Below are 21,301 nucleotides of genomic sequence, written 5' to 3'. Positions count from 1 at the left end.
GTAACCAGCAGATCCTTTAACACCTGTAAGCTTCATAGTTAGGACTCTGCAGATCAGAGTTGTTGTTCCAGCACAAACCACAGATGCTTGATGGGATTGATGCCTGGGGAATTTGGAGGCCAGGGCAATACCTGAAAGTCTTCCTCATGTTCCGCAAACCAGTCTCGAACAACCCGGGGCAGTGTGGCATGCCGCATTATCCTGCTGAAAGATGGCACTGCCAGAGGGGAAGACCATTGCCATGAAAGGGTGCACCTGGTCAACAATGATGTTTAGGTAGGTGGTGTAGATGTCAGAGTGCTCGGCACATGGATGACTGTACCCAGGGTATCCCAGCAGAACATCACCCAAAGCATGACACCGGCTTGTTTTCGTCCCATGGTGCATCTAGGCCCCATCACTTCCCCAGTTAAATGATGCACATATACCTGGCTGTCCACATGGTGCAACAGGAAACGTGATTCATTGGACCAGACTACCTTCTTCTAATCACTCAAGGTTCAGTTTCGATGCTTGCGTGCCCATTGTAGGTGATGTCGCCGGTGAACCGTGGTTAGCATGGGCACTCTGAGCAGCCTGCAGCTACGCAGCCAGATTTTCTGCAGGATTCGATGTACTGTGTGTCGTGACACATTACTCCCATCACCAGCATTCAAAATTATCAGCGAGTTGCACCACAGTCACCTTTCTGTTGCCACGTACCATCCAGGAGAGCCTTCGTCACCTCGAGCATCGATGAGCCGTGGTTGTCCAACACCTCGCTGGCGGTTCGTGGGTTTTCCTCTTGGGACCACTTTCAGTAGGTACTAACCACGGCTGACTGTGAGCACCCCACCAGCTGTGCCGTTTCGGATATGCTCTGACCCAGTTGTCTGCCCATTACAATTTGGCCTTTGTCAAACTCATTAAGTCCGCTGCCTTTCCCATCTGAAGAACAAAAGTAACACTGATTAACGAGGTGCCTCCGTAGCCAGGTGGGCAGGAGCAGCAGTGTGTAGCACACGCTTCTTGATCTAGATCGGGGTTCGAACCCGTGCCCACCAAATACAGAGGATGCGGAAAGGTCAGGGAATGACCACAGCATATCTCCGGAGCAATATGGCTTTAGTTGCTAATGCTCCTAAAAAAACCAAAAATAACAAACAATAACAACAAACTGATTAACGGAGCTCAGTATCAGGTGTTTTTTATACTGTGTCTAGACCCGTGCACGCGCCTTAGTTCACCTGCAGTTGCTTAGATTTGCATAACGACTCGCTGGTCAATGTTTTGGCTCATCGGTGCATATTCCTTACAGTGCAAAAAACAAAATTAGCAAATAAGTATGGGTATATAGATACACACTGCCCTACCATTAATATCTGAACACTACTCCATCGATGGGGAAACAGGTCCTATGCATGCAACATGTCACAGAATCTGCTATAAATATGCACACTGGGCTTCAAACAGACAATTGCGAAAGTGGGCATGCAAGATGAACGTTCAACAGAATTAACAGACTTTCAACATGGAATGATAGTACGATGCCATATAAGCAAGCATTCTGTAAGAGACCTCGCAGTCACTCTGGGGATCCCTAGGTCAACAGTTAGTGACGTCATATGCAAATGGCAGAGGAATGGCACTGAATCTGCCAATACACGGCCTGGTAAACCCTGAAAACTAATAGAACAGGACAAAAGAATTCTGTGAAGAACTGTGCCTGAAAATCGTAATTTGCCATTGTCTCAAGTCACACAAACCCTCTGTGAGAGTATTGGGACTAATGTCAGCACTAGTAAAAAAAGGACACTCCATGATATGGGTTACAATGGTCGTGCAGCTGTTCACAAGCCACTGATCACCTCAACAAATGCTAGATGCCAATTAACATGGTGTAAGGAGCACGAATCCTGGAATGTAGAGCAGTGGAAAACAGTCCTATGGACAGAACGAGTCGAGGTTCGCACTCTACCAGTCTGATGGCCATTCCTGGGTGTGGCAAATGTCAGGGGAACAGTTTCTTCATGATTGTATCCTTCCAACAATGAAGTTTGGTGGAGGCAGTGTCATGGTATGGGGCTCCTTTCATGGTTTGGCTTGGGCCCATTGGTCGTTATTAACAAAACCATGAATGCTGTGCGATACCAGGACATCCTAGACTTCCAACATTATGGCAATACTTCGGGGGAAGGCCCATACCGGTATCAGCAAGACAACATGCCATGCCATGCCATACTGCTCGGGTCTTAACAGAGTGGTTTGAGGACATGGTTGTGGAAAAGTTAGATTGGCCAGGACAGAGCCCTAATTTGAACCCTACTTCTTTGGGATGTATTGGATCGTTGGGTATGTGCATGTCAAGATCGCCCAAAGAACAAGGCTGAACTGGTGGCTGTATTAAAGGCCAAGTGGAGGAACGCATCACCTGACATTTATAAAAAGCTGGTTGAGAGTATGCTGCAAAGACTGAAGACTGTCATAAAAGCAAAAGATTTCAATACAAAATATTAAATGACACAATAAAAGCTTTTTTTTTGTCTAAAGACAGGTGTCCGGATCTTAATGATAGGGCAGTGTGTTTATAAAAGCAACCACCATATCTTACATATAAAGCACCCATGTCAGAAGAAACATTTTGGAAAAAAATATTTTATTAAATATATTTGAAACAGAAATTCGGAATTTGTTTCAATTATTGTGTTAGTTTGACTTCTACTCTAGGTAAAATAATGGAGTCACTGGTCAAAAAAATAATTCAGGAAAATCTACATAGGAATGCACTAATACTGCAGTCACAGCATGGATTTGTTAAGGGGCAATCTTGTCTGACCAATCTAATTGCTGTACAAATTGGAGCAGTGTGGCATTAGGGGCAAGTGACTGCTATGGACAAAGGGATGGTTCAGCAGGAGAAGACAGAGTGCTTATCAATGCACTTCTTGGACTAACGTTATTAGCAGAGTCTCTCCCCCAGGATTCAGTGCTAGGCCCATTGTTGTTTTCTATATTTATTAATGATATTGAAAATTGGGAAGAGGGTTAAAGACAGTAATCAGAGTAAGGTACTGCAACTGGGCTTACTGCTACCCATAGGTACTACTCATGGTTAGCAGTAATTCCAGACTGACATACCAACTGTGCTACCAAACTCAGAGTAGTGTGGAAACAAAAGGATCTGAGAGTAATTGTGCAGTCAGACTGCAAAGGCAAGCATGGGATTTTTGTCAATGATATACAGGGACTTTTCCATCAGGAAAAAGGTGATTATACAATTGTATAAGGCAATGGGTTAGGGCACATTTTAAGTATTACACAGGTCTAGAAGACACATTTTAAGAAGAATGTGGATGTGTTGGAATGGGTGCAGAGAAGAGCAATCAGATTAGTGATGGTGGTAACAAAGGGACGAAGAAGATAACATATGAGGGGGCATAAATTAAAACCAAGGAAGGATGGTTGCAGGACAGATGTACAGAAATTTACCTTCAGTCAGTTAATAGTTGGAAAAACTTCCTTCTGAGGTTGTAGAAGTGGATAGTTTTAATAAATTCAAAGAAGAACTAGACAAACTATTACAAGGTATGGACAAGTGATATGGGAAATTTTATTTTTTGACCTGCTACATAAGCTTGCTTTCTTGCATCGTTGCCATTACTAATAACTAAGAACCACTAACTTTTCACCTATATGCACACCTGAGAAATAGTTGTTTCATTCATCCGGTTACTATCAAATTTTAATTTGGTGCCTTGACCCATTTTATTCACTCCTCACACCTGAATAATTTAGAGGACTTGTTAATTGATACATTCCATGGCTGCTGTTGGCTGAGACTTATGCAATTACAGCTAACACTGCATTTAACTGAACAACCATCTTTTTTGTTGTTTACCTGTCACTGAAATTGTAAAGTCACTGAGATACAGGTTTTTCCCACCAGAAAGCCACATGGACATTGTGCAATATTTTCCATTAAAAATGTGTACCTTATGGTCCAAGAAAGTACAGTCATTTTCTTTATGGTTATTAACCTCCTAGTCTGCTTACTACAACCATTATAAAGAATTCATTTTGCTGCTGGCTCCACTGTGTGTGTTTAATGGAAAATAAGCTACACTGGCTATAGTGCACCTGTCCATAGGGATGTGTTAGGAAATAATACAGAATTGAAGCCATTTCAATTTCATTTTAGAAAACTTCAGAATCGGAGATACATTCCAATTTTTTTCAGAAAGCTGAAGAGTTCATTAATATTTGCCTGATCGCCAATAACATGCTCTAGTGATCTCAGTTGTTAAAGATTTGTTAAAGAAAGAAGGACTGATCTTATGTTGTTATTGTTATTAGATTTGTTGGTGCATCAGCAACTTAGGCTGTAATGCACTAATTACTGTCTGATATTTTCTTCGTTTTTCTTACAGATGATAGGGGATCAGGTAAGGTGATATTTATTTATCAATTTTAGAAAAGAAAAATATCATCCACGTTCTCTCGATCTCCTAGGACACTCTAGTGTTAACTGGTTGCAATTATGAAAATTAGAGGAAAAAGCTGTTTTCTGTTATTTTTGATATAGCAGGCATTCTGTGATGATATGCTTCACTGTGTATGAGAATAAACAGTTACTGCATTGTGGAGGGTCATTGTTTGTTAGTAGGTAGCTATGAGTGAGGAATGTATGACCAATGCATAATCTGGCTATATGGTTTCTTCCTTTCTGTTTTGACTGAGGCTGGATTGCCACTTTTTGGGTTCTCTTTTGATTTCAAAAAGTTTATTATTTGTTTGATCTTTCCACATTCGTGTCCATTGTTCTTTTTGTCTGTTTGATAATGGATTTATTATCACTAGCTTCACTGTGACAGTTGAAACACTGCAAGATGGACAAGGTCTCCATGGAAACAACTAGTTGTGTGTGCGCACAGGGAGAGGATCGGTAATAAAGAGACTTTTTGTATAAGGTGTGGCAATAAAGTTCTCAGACAATTAGGAGAACACAAAAGTGAAGGAGCTCAAATTTTTTTTTCAAAGTAATGACCACCTGATTGAATGCACTTATTACACCATTCTAAAAGTTTCCGAAAAGGCATACCTAAGAGATGATGTTCAGTTCGGTGGTAACGTTTTTCTTTATGTCCCCAATATCCTGAAATCTTTCCTTGAGGGCAGTTTACAGTTTAGGAAGGAGGAAGAAGTTGGCTAGTGCTAGATCAGGAAAGCAGGATAGATGGATGGATGGTTGAGCTATACAATGCCACGTTTCATTAAATGTCTTTGCAACACATACAGAATAGGTGGGGCATTATCTTGCAACAAGAACCATATGCCCTTCTCTTAAAAGTGTGGCATCACCCAGGAAATGCACTTCAAATAGCCTTTGAAGCACATGTACTTAGAATGCAGCATTGACTCTCCCCTTCAGGTACAAATTCTTTGTGAATTTGTACACCCTGTTTGTCAAAAAACATGCCCTGCATTGTCTTGATCCTGGACTTCTGTAAGCAAAACTTTTTGGGCCTTCGTGATGATTTTGAGATGATACTTTGTCTCTAGGTTGTACTGAAACACCCAACACTCATCACCAGTGACAATGCAGTCGAGGAAATTAGCATTGCACTTGACAAGTCTGGATGAAGTCATTGCACGATGACCTCTTCAGTGCTTCTGCTCATCTGAGAGGACGTGCAGCCCAAATTTTGTACAGCCCTTCCTTTTCCCTAACTCTTCATGCAGAAGTTGACTAATCTCCTTATTCACATCCAATTTATTTGCCATCATTCTGAGGGTCAAATAACAATCTACACAATTTCCTGAACTTTTGCAGTTCTATCTTCATTTTGAGAGGTTGACAGATACTTCTTGGGTCATCACGAATATCCTCACGCCCGTCTTTGAACCACTTATACCATTCAAACACACTGGTATGACTTAGCATTTCATCACAATCAAGGGTTTTTAACATTTCATAACACTTCTGTTGCAGATTTTCCCAGTTTAAAGCAAAATTTGATATTTGTTCGTTGCTCAATTGTAAAATCATGACATGGAACGTTAACACTACTAAAGAAACTGGTTGTTACTTGTAACCTGTCAGCCTACTGGACAATTTCTGTACCACAATCTGTTGGCAGAAGTCTGAACTAAAACATACCACTTATGTTTATTTTTAAACAGCACCAGTCTGGAAACTTTATTGACACACCTTGTATGATAAAATAACCAACCAACCGTTAAACTGGATTTCTGTCAGTAACTGCTTCACCAATGTGAAGTAGCTATCCATTCCCATTTCCCTTTGGCTCAAAATATGCTTTCAGTTGTAAAAATGGATGCAAAATACCTGTTCAGCTCATCTATGATTCAGGGTGGATTGGCTACAGTTTCAATGTTTTGAAGCTGGAAGGGACTTATGTATATAGCTGCCAAAATTTTGAAAATCTGCAGATTGGGTATATATGCAGAGGAAAACAGATGAATTTTTAAAATGGGCAAGAGGTTTTAAAGTCCACACCTTTACCAGAAATTAAATTTCATTGACATCATATATATTTTATATTAAAACACAACAGGATTGTTTTACCAGAGTTGTTTTTTTTTTTTTGTTTTTTTTAATGAAAATACAAAAAGTATTAGAACCTATAGTACTTAGCACTGTGCTTGGGTTGAAGGTCGAGAATGCAGAAGATACTTGTTGACATTAGATTTGAATTTCTGTAGATTGTAATTTTTAGGAAACACGTGTGATGGGCTTACCTAGAATTTTTCTGTCTTTGGATTGTCTGTTAGACATCAACTGATTATGTATACCACAAGAAAGATACTGACCACTCTCTTTAGAAATGTTGAGTCAAAGTTTTGATTATAACTGTGGCGTTGCTGTTTAGATTTGGCTGCCAAGAACATTTCTAAAGTTCACCAGATAGAGAAGATCTGAGCAAGTGTGGTTTTTTTTTTTTTACCCCTTACTGAATATTCTCTCACAATTAGCATTACCATGAGGAATTGTTGTTATTTGGTTTTTAGGAGCATTAGCAATTAAGGCCATATTGCTCAGGGGGTATGCGGTGGTCATTCCCTGACCTTTCTGCATCCTCCGTATTTGGTGATCACGGGCTCCAACCCCAGTCTAATCAAGAAGCATGTGCTACGAACTGCTGCTCCTTCCCACCTGGCTACGGAGGCACCTGCATAAGGAACTGCTAAAATGCCAAGCATGACTTGGGATAATTTGTTATATTTCAAGCTTCCTTGTGCACTTATCATTTCCACAACCAAGAACCACTGTGCATAAATTTTCTTCCTTCATAACAGCATCTAGTAGGTTGTAACACTGAAATTGAAAGTGTTGATGCAGCAAAATAATCATTTCTTTATCATCAATGATACTAAAAAATAATGGGAGCTTTTTTTTTGTTGGGGGGGGGGGGGTGTTCCCAATTCATTTAAATTTAGTTCAAAAAAATTTGTTCTCCAAATAGCACCATTCAACAAATATTGCAATCAAAAGCACCCATGTTTTAATGCTTTTAAATTTTCTCTCTTTTCCTTTCTTTCTTTCTTTTTCTTACATAAAATGTATTATCACAGTTTAAGTGCAAATAGCATATACAGGCAACCCCCGTATAACATGGTACTTCTACAACATGGTTTCACTCCAACACGATTTGAGAATTGCAGGAAATCTCACATAACACAGTATTTTTGAACTTTTATGCTGGGAAAACCCTTTATGTTCGATATAATTTTCAATGTTTCCATTCTTTTAGTGAATCCTTGCTGTTGACTTGCTAGTCGTTATTGCTCGTGATATTTTTCCAAAGAACATTTCAGGAGGTCACTACCATAAAAAAATTTGCTGTTTCCGGTCTATTGGGCATTAGCATTAGTAGAGGCATTTGATGCAAGAAAGCAAGCTTATGCAGCATCAGCCAAAAAAAAAAAAAAAAAACCCCACTTCCACTTCACCCCTCTGTTCGTTCAAAATACCTGTCCAGCTGAGACTTAAACTTATTTAGGCTATCAACCTCCACCACAAGGGATGGAAGTCTGTTCCACCAACCAACCACCCGCTGGCTAAAAGCAAATTTCCGCACGTCTATCCTACATCTGTCTTTCCTCAATTTGAATTTATGCCCTCTCAGGTGATTTTTCTGAGCTAGAGGAAGAATCCCATCAGCATTGAGCATGCTTAAACCATTCAAGGCTTTATACACCTCTATCAGATCACCTCGCTGGTGCCTAGTCTCCAGACACTGTAATTTGCAAAACTTAAGCCTTTCTTCGTAAGAGCACCCCTTTGTTCCATTCACTAATCTTGTTGCCCTTCTCTGTACTTGTTCCAGCAGCTCTACATCCTTCTTGAAATGAGGCCTCCAGACCTGTATACAGTACTCTAGGTGTGGCCTGACCATTGCCTTATACAAGGGAATAATCACCCCCTTATCCCTGCTGGAAAAATTCCTGTATATCATTGACAATACTCCATGAGCTACTCTTGCAGCCCGTCTGCACTGCTCAGAGAACTTCATATCTGCCTGCACAACCACCCCCAGGTCCCTTTCATTCTCTACCACTGTCAGTGTAGTACCACAGAGTTGATACATTGCTCTGGGGTTGCTGTTTCCCATCTGTAGTACTTTACATTTGTCAATGTTAAACTTCATTTGCCACCTCTCAGCCCATCTGCTCAACCTTTCCAGATCCTGTTGCAGCAGCATAGTGTCAGTAGTGTCCTTGACAACCCTGCCAACCTTTGTATCGTCTGCAAACTTGGACATTAAGCTTGATATACCATCATCAATATCATTTATAAATACAGAAAACAATAATGGACCCAACACTGAGCCCTGAGGGACTCGACTAATAACATTAGTCCACGATGAGCAGTGTCCATTGATTACCACTCTCTGTCTTCTCCCCCTCAACCACCCCTTTATCCATAGCAGCAATTTGCCTCCAATGTCACACTGCTCCAATTTGTGTAGCAGTCTTCCATGTGCAACAGTATCAAAAGCCTTTCTAAGATCCAAGTATATAATATCAAAGTTATTCCCTGCATCCAGTTCTTTTGTGACTGCATCATAGTATCCAATCAAGTTGGTCAGGCAAGACTTCCCCTTAACAAAACCATGCTGTGTCTGAGCTATAACTGAAGTCTTGTCTAAATGATCCTGCAGTGCTTCTTTAACCAGTGCCTCCATTAATTTTCCTGGAACAGAAGTTAAGCTCGCAGGTCTATAATTACTTGTGTCAGCCTTTGATCCTCCTTTGTGAATTGGGGTCACATTTGCACATTTCCAGTCTATGGGTACCTCCCCTGAGTCCAAGGAAGCTCTCATAATTATGGCTAAGGGTTTGCTTACTTCCTTTGCTGCCTCCTTTAATATAACTGGATAGATCCTATCCACCCCGGGTGCCTTTCTTGTGTTTATCTTCAACAGTTTCTCCTCCACTTTACTCCCAGTTATTTCAGGATTCTGTAGCTTACTGCTAGAGTTGAATACACCTCTGGCATTCCCCTTGCTGAATAACTCCTCATGTGTGAATGTCGATGCAAAATATTCATTTAGTTTGTTAGCTACCTGAGCAGGATCATTAACAGTTGACCTATCAATATCAAGTGGACCAATCTGATTCATCCCCTTCCTTCTAGAGTTTACATAAGTAAAGAACTCTTTGCTGTTTTTCTTTGCATCCCTTGCCAAGGATTTCTCGTAATCTGCCTTCGCCTGCCTAACCTCCTTTGTAACTTGGTTGCATATCAACTTGTATCTATCATAGGCTTCTGTGTCATGTGTTCATTTGTAAGTATCCCATGCATTTTTCTTCTCTGCCATATGCTTCATTAGTTCATCTGACATCCATTTTGGCCTAAACCTTGAACAATATTTCTTAGTTGGTATGTAAAGCCTAGTAGCTTCCAAGATAAGTTCTTTGAATGCTTCCCATTTTGAATTTGCTGTTGGTAACATCGTCAGTTGGTTTCACTGTATAGAATTTAAATACTGTCTCAGTCCATCGTAGTCGCCTTTACAGAAGCAATAACCCTTCCCTTTACCCCTAATGGTAGTTACCTCTTTGAGTAAATCCCACTTCAGCACACTGTGATCACTGCCACCTAGTGGTTCATTTATCTGCAGATTCTTAATGCATGAAGAATCACTGCTGATAATCAAATCAAGAGTATTACTCCCTCTAGTTGCCTCCCGAACATGCTGATGTAGAAAACAATCATCCAATAAATCCACAAAAGCCCTGCTAGTGTGTGAGTAACCAGCCCCCAAATTCCAGTCAATATCTGGGAAATTAAAATCTCCCATTATAAGACTCTCTGATTTACTTGCCCACTCTATTTCCCTGTACAGTTCCTTATTATACTCATCAGAGTCATTAGGCCTATAGCACACTCCTACTCTCAATTTTGATCTCCCAATGCTTATGTCACACCAAACTGACTCAACACTGCACTGTCCAGCGATGTCGACTGGCTTCACTTCCTTGGTTTTTATGTGTTTCTTAACTAATAGCATAACCCCTCCCCCCTTCCTATCCTTTCTGTAGATGTTGTACTCCCCAAATTGCAGTTCTTCATCCCTTATATCTGTGTGACACCACGTCTCTGATATCCCAACAATATCTGCCTTTGATGTTTTGAGCAATACCTCAAATTCATCAAATTTATTTACTAAACTCCTAGCATTGGTGTACATGCAAGTATACCTGCACCTGTTTCTATTCTTAGCTACCCTAACACAACCCATGTGTTTACTTGTACCGCAATGGCTCCCAGCAGTCTCCGAAATACCATGCATCTTGTTTTTCAGGCTTCTGCTCATTCTAATAGAAGCAGTGCAAGAATCTCTTTCACCTCTGCCAGTGGCTACTGTCAATCTATTGGTCTTTGTCTCCCCCCAAGCTAGCAGTTTTCCGACCCACCTAACACTGCTTCGATAGCATCAGCAAATATTCTTGCACCCTTTCTATTTAAGTGTATCCCATCCCTGTAGAAGCAATCTCTCCTGTTAACAAGTACAGTCCAGGCTGAAAAAAATTCTACCCCTTGAGCCTTGCACAATCTTTCCAGGGCCGAATTGATCGACAAGGCTCTCATCATATACTCCCTCCTATCGTGTCTGGGCAGAATTGCAGACACTTTCAAATTCAACCCTAATTCTCGGCTTTTGTTCAACAGTGACCTGTACTTGTTAAGTAATTCTGCCGGTCTCCTACTCTTATTATTAGTGCCAACGTGTACAACTATATCACTTTCCAGGGCTTTCCAGTTAGTGTAATAAATTATAAATGGGTAGTAAACTCTATCTTCTTGCATTTGCTATAGTACCAACAGATGGAATTCTGCGGGTTTTCACGTTATTGTGGTGAAATGTGTTTCCCCTTCCATGAAATATTCAATCATAAAGAACATAAATAAATTTTCAGAAACTCACTACTCTGTATCTCACTTGTTCATATTGTGTTGTTGTAATTTGTGTGAGCTGTTCTTGGTTACTAATTGCTTATCATTTTTACTGTTTTAAATTTTACAACCGGAAAAAAAATAAAAAAAATAACGTGCGTGTATATATATATATACACACACACGTTTAATTGTAGATTGTTACCAATTATTGGTGTTTTTCATATAAGTATTAGTGTTCATACAAATTTGTAATCAAGTTAACCTAGTTTGGTTATCTTCATTCCATATGGCCTATACATTTTGAGTTAAGATAAAAAGTATAATGCTAAATGATAATGATTTTTCATAACATTTTACTAATGAAAACATTTTATCTGTAGCAAGATAATTAATAAATCTTAATTTCTGTATAAATTTATATAATAATACTAAATCTTAAAGACTGTACAAATTTATATAATAATATAACGTATTGCATTACACCACATGGCCATCAATCCCCTACTTCATCGAGTGGATTGACAGCCCTTTTCGACGTAATGCCTCATATATATATATATATATATACATACATACATGCCAGTGAACAGAAATATCAATTAGTATGTACATATTACAGTACATATTAATTAAAGCTATGTAGGTAAGTGTAAATTTATTTTTATTTTGCTAACTCAAATATTCTTCAGATTTTCGCGTATCATTTAACTTTAATTGGTAAGGTAATAGAGTTAAATTTGTGTTTTATATCTTTAAAGCAGAGGTCCACTGCATTTTGTTGGGAGATCCCTAGGTTAGGTTCTGTGCTATCGAACTTGGGCTTGTTTGAGACCATAAAAAATTGTGACTTCGAAGCATGCAATTGTGACTTTGATTGTGACAGAGAGCAGAAGGTACACGAAATCTAGATGCTGCAGAAGAGATTGTGCTTAGCAGCGATAAAGAGGAAGAAAATTAAATTAATGTACATTACGTGACATAAGTTTCACAGTTTGTAAGATAAGACGTGTTCAGTTATTACTATTATAAAATTAAAGTTAAAATACTAATTTATTACTGCTATAAAAATTAACTTTCCGAGAGTTATTAAAAAAAATAAAAAATGTGTATTTTTGTTAGCTTTTGGAACGTAATTCCCCTTTTTGTACTAGTTCTTAGTCCGGTATAACATGGTTTTGCATTACACGAGATTTTGTAGGAACCAAACTACCGTATTATACGAGGGTTACCTGTATATATTTTTAACAATCCAATGTAAATACTATTTTGTCTGACAAACTTTATTTTCAGCTTGCCTTCCTAGTATGATCAGAATATGATCTGTTCCACATTAAACAAACTAGGCTTGATATATCAAAATCACTTTCTATCCATTCTTGTTATTTTAATAGAATCACTTGAAACCTTCTCCACACAAGCTGAAACTCTGGTTACAGTACATGGACTATACTCTGACCATTTGGAGTCAAGGCCCTGAACTACCTTCTATGAACATATAAACAACATCTATCGAAACATCAAGTTCAAACTGAAGACAGAAGTGAAGAAGTAGCTTCCTTTCCTGGTTTTGTAACTATGTTCTTGTTTATACTCCAGCATGACCACTACATCAGTGGAGCTTACAATAAATCATCAATATAAACATTAATCGTATATAGCAGTCATGGCCTTGAACCCCGGCCCACTCAAAGAGCGAGCACGTGCTCCTGCTCCTATACAGTCATATCATACTGTGACCAAAGTGTAATGGAAACCTATCAACTTAGTAAGATCCTCCTCTTCCAGCTTGGCAATTCCAAATCTACTAAATTTAAGATGGGCTTTTGTCTTCCAAGTTGAGCTTGCTTACATTGGGAGAAATTGTTTATAATGGGTATCCACACTTAGGTTAAAACTTTATCCTAAGTGTGTTACTCATACATTAAAAAAAAAAAAAAAAAAAGCTTTGGTGCAGTTCTACCAATGATTGTACCCACTAGAGTGATTTTTGTGCTGATACAGTCCAGTGAAGTGTTGCAACTTCAAATATTTAATACATTCATGCTATTAAAAAACCAAAGACAATCAACCATTAATAGCATTGCTGACTGTTTTTTCAAACTAGTGTGAATCATAATAATCATAACCACAATTCAAAGGTTATAATAGAAGATAACCAGCTGGAAGTTGGATGCATTTTGCAACTCCCTAGAAAATTTCAAAGAAATGGCGCTAAACAACCCATATTGTTGTCAAATTTCTGCCAAAGCTTTCACAACAACGTGGGGTCATACAGGAATGCATAACAAGCCTTAAAGAATTGAAGATGCATTCGAATCAGGTTCAGGTTATGTTGTGCACGAGCTCAAACAGCCAGATAAAACAACTCATATATTGTAACTGGTTTTGCAGTTTTATTTCAACTATGAATAAATGTTCTGAACAACTTACTTTTCTTATGTGAATTTTGGTTTCATCAACAGTCAAAATAATTGATTATCCTGACTGATTAGATTACATGTGGTGTAAATAAAATTTTTGTGCTACAAGATTCTGGTGTAAATAAAATTCTAGTCTCCAACCCTTCCTTCTAAATTGTGATAGTCGTGTAGTTTTTTTTTTTATCAAATGAAACAATTATTATCTAAATATCTGTAAGTGTGAAACTCATTTGTATGTTTTCAAGATTTGTAGCTGAGAATTGAATGAGTACATTTTTACCAGACTGTTTATATACAATGGAGAGATGATTATTAGCATTTGTCAATGTTTAATATTGACAAATATAAAGTACTACATATGGGAAGCAGTAATCCCAGAGTAACGTATCAACTCTGTGGTAACACACTGACAGTGGTAGAGAATGAAAAGGACCTGGGGGTAATTGTGCAGGCAGATATGAAGTTTTCTGAGTAGTGCAGATGGTCTGAAGAGTAACTCATGGTGTCTTGTCAATGATATACAGGAATTTTTCTAGCAGGGATAAGGAGGTGATTATTCCCTTGTATAAGGCAATGGTCAGCCACACCTTGAGTACTGTATACAGGTCTGGAGGCCTCATTTCAAGAAGGATGTAGAGCTGCTGGAACGAGTACAGAAGGGCAACAAGATTAGTGAATGGAACAAAGGGGTGCTCTTACGAAGAAAGGCTTAAGTTTTGCAAATTACAGTGTCTGGAGACTAGGCACCTGCGAGGTGATCTGATTGAGGTGTATAAAGCCTTGAATGGTTTGAGCATGCTCAATGCTGATGGGATTCTTCCCCTTGCTCAGAATAATCGCCTGAGAGGGCATAAATTCAATTTGAGGAAAGACGGTTGTAGGATAGATGTGCAGAAGTTTGCCTTTAGCCAGGGGGTGGTTGATTGCTGGAACAAACTTCCATCTGTCGTTGTAGAAGTTGATAGCTTAAATAGATTCAAGGCAGGACTTGACAAACATTTGGAGCAAGTGGATGGGTGAAATAAGGGTTTTTTTTTTTTTTTTGGCTGATGCTATATAAGCTTGCTTTCTTGAATCATGTGCCTTTGCTAATGCCCTTAACAGGATATCATTCATGCAAACCATCACATGCTGTTAGTGTCATACACTAAACATCGAAAATCCTCACATAACTAATGTATCATATGCAGAAATATGAGTTTCCCAACTTTTAAGACATGCTGTGTAATAACTCAATTTGTATGGTTAAGAAAAATTTAACTCTGAAATCAACAACTTTATTTTAATTAATACAAGTAACTAAAAATTACCATGCCATTCTTACCAATTTCTTGATGAGCAACATTCAAATCTCCACATAAGATAACAGGCTTTTTGTCATCTAAATGTTTCAGATAGTTCCGAAAATCTTTATCCCAATCCATTCGATAATCCAGTCTCACTAGACCCTTACCAGCATTAGGAACATCTATAAGAAAACATGTTTAAGATCTTACTTTAAAGTAATTTGACCCAATTACAAACCTAGATACATTTCCAGAATTAAATTAATGGAAGTTCACAAATATCTTAAACCTCAGAATAAAAAACTGACTATACTACATCCTTCATGAATTATGTTTTCCAATAATAGGATTGTCTTTATTGGACAAGGTATCACAGATGCAAATATGTATTATTTATATCATCCTATTTAAACTTTAAACTTTGGGTTACGTTTGTAATTTTTGTTTTACCTTAGCTTACATTTAATCTTGTAACAAATAGTTTTCAAAATCTTTAGTGTAAAATTATTTCCATTATAATCTATGTATGTTCTACTATTCCTTTGTCTGGCATTCCTTCCTGATACCAATAACCTCGATACCAGGTAAACCTCGATATATGTGGTTAAATCGTGCAACGAGTGTACTATATATCTCGAAACCACATAAATTGAAGTTAAAAACCAATGGGAAAAATTCTAATTCATCCATGATGTTTTGGAACATTCATCACAAGACTTAATTTAGGCCTTTAAAATATGTTTTAACTGTGTACATAGATAGAAATATAAAGAATAATGAAAAGTAAGCAAGCTAAAAAAAAAATGTTTATTAAAGAAATGAGCTACAAATTGAGTGAAAAATGGATATACTATTTTCTAGAAAAATATTTTTTAAGAGTCGTTTAAATAGTTGTAGCCTTCTTTTTCCTTCATAAAATTATGAAATTTCAGCAGAAAATATCATTGTATCCCCTTTGAATTTCTTTTCTTTGAGCGATGAAAACAGGCTAAGTGCTTTTACCATTATGTTATTGGTACCAATTGGAATCCGCTTTTGATTGCAATCTTCAAGCCAAGTTATTAAAGGAATCTCCGTTTCAACCAAAATAGGACTTCAGTTCCTAGTGCACTGCATGCTAAAAGATGTTGATGCAACTTTACCTTGTTCTATGTATTCCTTAGATTTGGACAGAATTAGTCGTACCCTAGACTCGTTAAGGTCTAGCACCATGCTGATGCTTGTCTTGCTTTGACCATTATCAAACCATTTAATAATGTCAAGTTTCGTATCCAAAGTAATACCTTTACTTTTCTTCTTATCAGATTCCACTAATATATCACTTTTCCTTTTGGATATGGTGAACTTTTACAAAATATTATTTTTTAATGTGAAATACAGTAATGGGAAGAGACTGCTTTGACATGTCTGCCTTGGATGGCTGCCTAAGTGAAACTGAGCTTATGGCAGGATAATGGAGCAGCAGAAGTACAATCTGGTAACACTGTTTACGGAAAAGTTTTATGGCATCTTTTTTTTTAGCTTTAAAAATTTTATTTCATAACCAGCTGCACCATTTGAAATTTTAGGGGACATATATAGAGAAATGGTATAAATGTTTGTGACTGTATTAACTTAAACTCGTATATATCAAGGTTTATCTGTACTTTGGTGTTCCCTTACAGTAATGTCACATATATCATGACCAACTATAATTGATAATTATAGCTAGTCATGATAGAGTAACAGTTGTTTGTGTCAATGTTTTTTAGTAGTAGTAGTGTGAAGCATCTGTTATGGTACATCAATCAAATCAAACTGACGAGCAACTATACTGATGGACAGAAGTTATGTATATTTAAGGTTACATACTTACCTTTGTAAATGGAAATTGTGCATGTAGATAAATGACTGATGTAAAAGCAAATGAGCACTTTTCTGTAGAAGCAAATAAGCAATTCAGATATACAAATATGGGTGGTTTAGAGTAGTTAACAAGGATCTAAATGGGTGATTCATGGGTAAAGGTAGCAAGGGACCTTCTTGGACAGCTTTGAGAATTTTTTTTTTTTTTTTTTTTTGCCTCCAATTCTGATTGTGAGATTCAGAATATCACATCTGGGTGAACAGTAAAAACACAACTGCCGGTGTTTTAAGCAACGGTACCATTTGTACCAGTAAATAATATCTGTTCTAAACTTCCAGATGACTTAAGGAGCAGGTCTCTTCATGGTTTGCAGCTGTGAAATATCACCCACTAAACTGCATTCATTTCGGGGGGGGGGGGGGGGGGGGAATCCATGATTTGTACCATTCTCACCTCGTTGCACCAGAAGAGTGTTTCTACTGGTGTCATTAACTTGTTAGTTTGATCAAAGAGCAGTGGTCCAGTGATAATTTTTGGATCAGTCCACATTCAGTCTGTAGTCTGATTCTTAGTATATCAACCAAAGGATGGGGATGGGGGGGGTGAGAGGGCCTAAAACCAACCCATAAATATCAGGGAAAGTGACTGCTACATAGGCATAATGTGCAACACATGCACAGAGCTTAAAAGGTCTTAGACAGAACTGTCTGTTGTGAATTATAGGGACATAATCCTTGAACTCTATGTCAGAATTTGTGGAGGTGCAGCATTTACCAGTTATTTCTAATAAATGATAAAGTTTCCCCCAGACAGGGCAAGGGCAAGACAGTGGGATTCATGTCGGGAGACATAACAGTATCTCCTGACATCAATCCCACTGGCATATATAACAATTTCAAGTTATCATTCCCCAAACCTTACATTAATTATAAATTGTTCTCCTGCAAGGGTGGGCCTCAAGCCAACAGACTCAAACACTTTCATTAGAGGCACAGGTTTGTTTGAATGTCACCTGGCTCATATACAATTATATTTCTTCTTGAGGTCCACTTATTCTGGTTATGCTACTCATGAACTGATTTACATATTTCACATATGATATGCACTTTAATAATGCGCTTCCTTGCCACATTTCATTGATTTGAATTGGTTATTTTTGCAAACTGTGGTACTTTTGTCATTTATACTTTTGTCTGCTAGACATTAAAGGAAATTTTCACTTATAAACAACTGACTTAGCAGTGGTTGTTTATATTTGTAACAAAATAAATTAGTTTTGAATAGGTTACCTTCTTGTTAATTTCAGTGGGCTTTTCACTAGTCATATATTAATTGTAATGGCCAATAGACTTTGCAACACTTCTGTTTGTAGAGGGAAGGATAGTACCTCCAGAAGGATTTAAACTGCATAGATAATGCAGTGGTCTTAAGTCTCACAGCACAACAAACTGCAAACTTGCCTTTACAATGAGTCGTGCTGGTATTACACTACTTTAAAACACATTTCCTCTCCAAAAGGTTAAATGGTCATTTGTTTAAATGATGACACTGCTGCTGTCTCTTGTTAGATAGTAGATGGTTTGTAGTAACAATAAGTAAGCAAAAAAGTTGTAAAGAAGTTGTTCGGCATGGGCTACTACGTGGTATACGAAATCAGAGTTTTCAAAGTTGTAATATAGCTAGAGCTACTGGTTGAAAATAATGTAATGCTGGAGAAACTCATTAAGGCAAGTTTGTTCTGCTGTGAAAATTAAGACCATTGCATTATCCATGCAGTTTAAATCCTGCTGCCTGCAAATCAGACAGAAGGATACAATAGTGATTATAAATGTTTACAGATATAAATTAAGTTCAGTCTGTGCTTAATATTTATTGAAATGTACTCCTCTAAAACTGTCAACCACTAGGTAGTACACTGACATAAAATCCAGAAAATTTGAAAACCAGGAACCTCTCAATCCCCAAGGGTGCCAGATTTTAAAGCGTATAAGCTTTGATAACCTTCAATGTATACGTACACGTACGTTGGGGATGATATAAAAAAAAATTTTTTAAAAAAGATGCTTTTTACTGAAAAATATAGACATGGCAAGTATTAAACAAAACTTTACACTATTCTTCCTGCTCCAGACAGTTTTGATAAAAAATCTGTATTAAAAAAAGGTAAAATGGGAACTTCCTTCTGGAACACTAGCACATTTTAGCACATCCAAGCTTTATATAGTTGGGGACTAGTTTTTTAAAACTTTTTTTGCAGTCTTAAAATATAAATGCACATATATATATATATATATATATATATATATATATATGAAGTACACTATTTAATCATATAACAATGTCATGTATTATTCCCTTTATGGCTTTTAAATAATTAAGAAAAATAATGTAATGATGACGTTTAACATTAAATAACAACTTCACATAAAGTGCAAAAGAAGGCAATTTTATCCTTAAATCTGGCGCTCTACATTCAATCTATTTCTATGCTTGTTTTTAAAGAAACCAAAGATGGGAAACTAGTTCCACACTTGCATGCCATAACTTGCAGAATTTTTGGATGTTGCATAATAATAATAGGATAATGTGATTATTTGTATATTTTCCAAGGACCAATATCTCTCCCCTATCCAAGAAGTTCCCATTTTATCTTTTTTTTTTATACAGATTTATCAAAACTACCTAGAGCAGGAAGAATAGTGTAAACTTTTGTTTAATACTTGCCATGTCTATATTTTTCAGTAAAAAGGCACTAGGTGTGGACCACACTTTGAGAAATGCTGCTTTAGCATACTAAGTGTAAAATAAAACAGATCATTTAATATATTCAAAAAGTACTTACAAACATTTACCAGATAGAATTTGGCATACTCAGCAGTAATCACTCTACCTTCATTGTCATGCTTTGGTTTACCTAAAATAGCAAGTTTTATTTCCTTGATTAAGTTTGAAAAGGCAAAGAATTAATAAATTTCTTAAAGTAGAGTAAACAATTTTATATCATTTTCAAAACTCCAATTAGTATAATGAAAATGATAAACAGAGTAATATCCTATTGAAATGACTCCTTAGGAGCATACAAATCGTTTTGTTGTACTGAAATTTCAGTAAAATGAGTACAGTAAACCCCCATTATTCGTGGTATCTGTATTCGCAGTCGCTGATTTAATATAAAATGAAACCTAAAAAAATTTGAATTTTAAAGGGCCGTGAATATTTTCCGCCATAAAAAAAACATGGACGTGGCTAAAATTATCTTTCCCTGTCAAAACAACGCTCAGTGGGTTGGGGGGAGAGGGATGACAAAATCGCGAGTGTGGATGTTTCTCACTAATCCTTGTTCAGTATGTGTTATGCGCTTGTCATGGAAGGTTTTGTCGTTTGCTTTTAATTTATACGCTTATAAATTGAATAAATTTATCAATTTATAAATTGATATGCTTACAAAAGTGATAAATCTACCGCTTTGCAGTTTAAAACAGACTTTTTCGAGTGTGTTAACAAAAGAAAGTGACTTTATTGTGGACAAGTTCTTTCTAACCCGTACAAAAATATGGCTACGAATAACAAGGGAAATGTGAAAATATCAAAGATGACTTTAGCGAATAAAATTGAGTTATTAGACAAAATTTCTAATGGTGAAAGTGTCTCCTCAGTGGCAAAACATTATAAAATCAATGAGTCAACGGTACGATCGATCAAAAAATCGGAAGAAAAAATCCGCCATGGTGTCCGTGAAAACGCGCTAATTGCTTAAAAAATTTGCTCTGTAACTCGTGATGTTAAATTAGGGAAAATGGAAAAAGCTTTAAATCTGTGGATAGAAGACCGAACTCAAAATAAAATTCCGTTAAGTTCACTCATCATTCGTGAAAAAGCAAAACTCCTTTATCAACACTTTAGTGAAACTGGTGATAGCACTGGCAGGATAAGTTTTTTTGCTAGCAAAGGCGCTAGTTTGAAAGATTTGTTTGAAATTTCTAATAAATATTACATTTAATATTAAATTGTTTCTTATTTTCATTTCGATGCCATATGCTTGCATTTCACTATGTACTGTCTATGTACATAGTCATATTATGAAGGTACATATAATACATACATAGACAAAATTTTAGACTAGTTTTTCTTATATATTTCATACTTTGGAACGGAACCCCTTTATTACTATGGGAGCCATAACTCAGTATTCGCGACATTTCTCAGGAACGTAACCCCCGCGAATAGCGGGGGTTTACTGTATTGTTAAAATTATTTTAAAAAGAACTGTCATTTGTTCATATAAATTCTGCCGAAATAACTTTTTCTAAGACATAGAAGTAACAAAAAATTCTTTGTTTTTTAC

General features: G+C 37.1%; 1 protein-coding gene across 1 annotated transcript in view; it reads right to left on the bottom strand.

The window, feature by feature from the left end:
* Rrp1 (Recombination repair protein 1) overlaps positions 1 to 21,301 on the bottom strand; it is a 102,927-nt gene that overhangs the window by 20,406 nt on the left and 61,220 nt on the right. Inside the window, exons 4-5 of the mRNA XM_090383814.1 lie at positions 19,799 to 19,870; positions 15,149 to 15,292 (exon numbers count right to left, since the gene is read on the bottom strand). Of these exons, the coding sequence (XP_090239940.1) occupies positions 15,149 to 15,292; positions 19,799 to 19,870 (216 nt within the window). The remainder of the gene's footprint in view (positions 1 to 15,148; positions 15,293 to 19,798; positions 19,871 to 21,301) is intronic.

Source organism: Mastigoproctus giganteus, chromosome 1 (assembly GCF_048544385.1).
Source record: "Mastigoproctus giganteus isolate SK-2022 chromosome 1, ASM4854438v1, whole genome shotgun sequence".
NCBI lineage: Eukaryota > Metazoa > Arthropoda > Arachnida > Uropygi > Thelyphonidae > Mastigoproctus > Mastigoproctus giganteus.
Note: the sequence above shows the minus strand (reverse complement) of the source record. Positions and strands in the feature narration are given on the sequence as shown.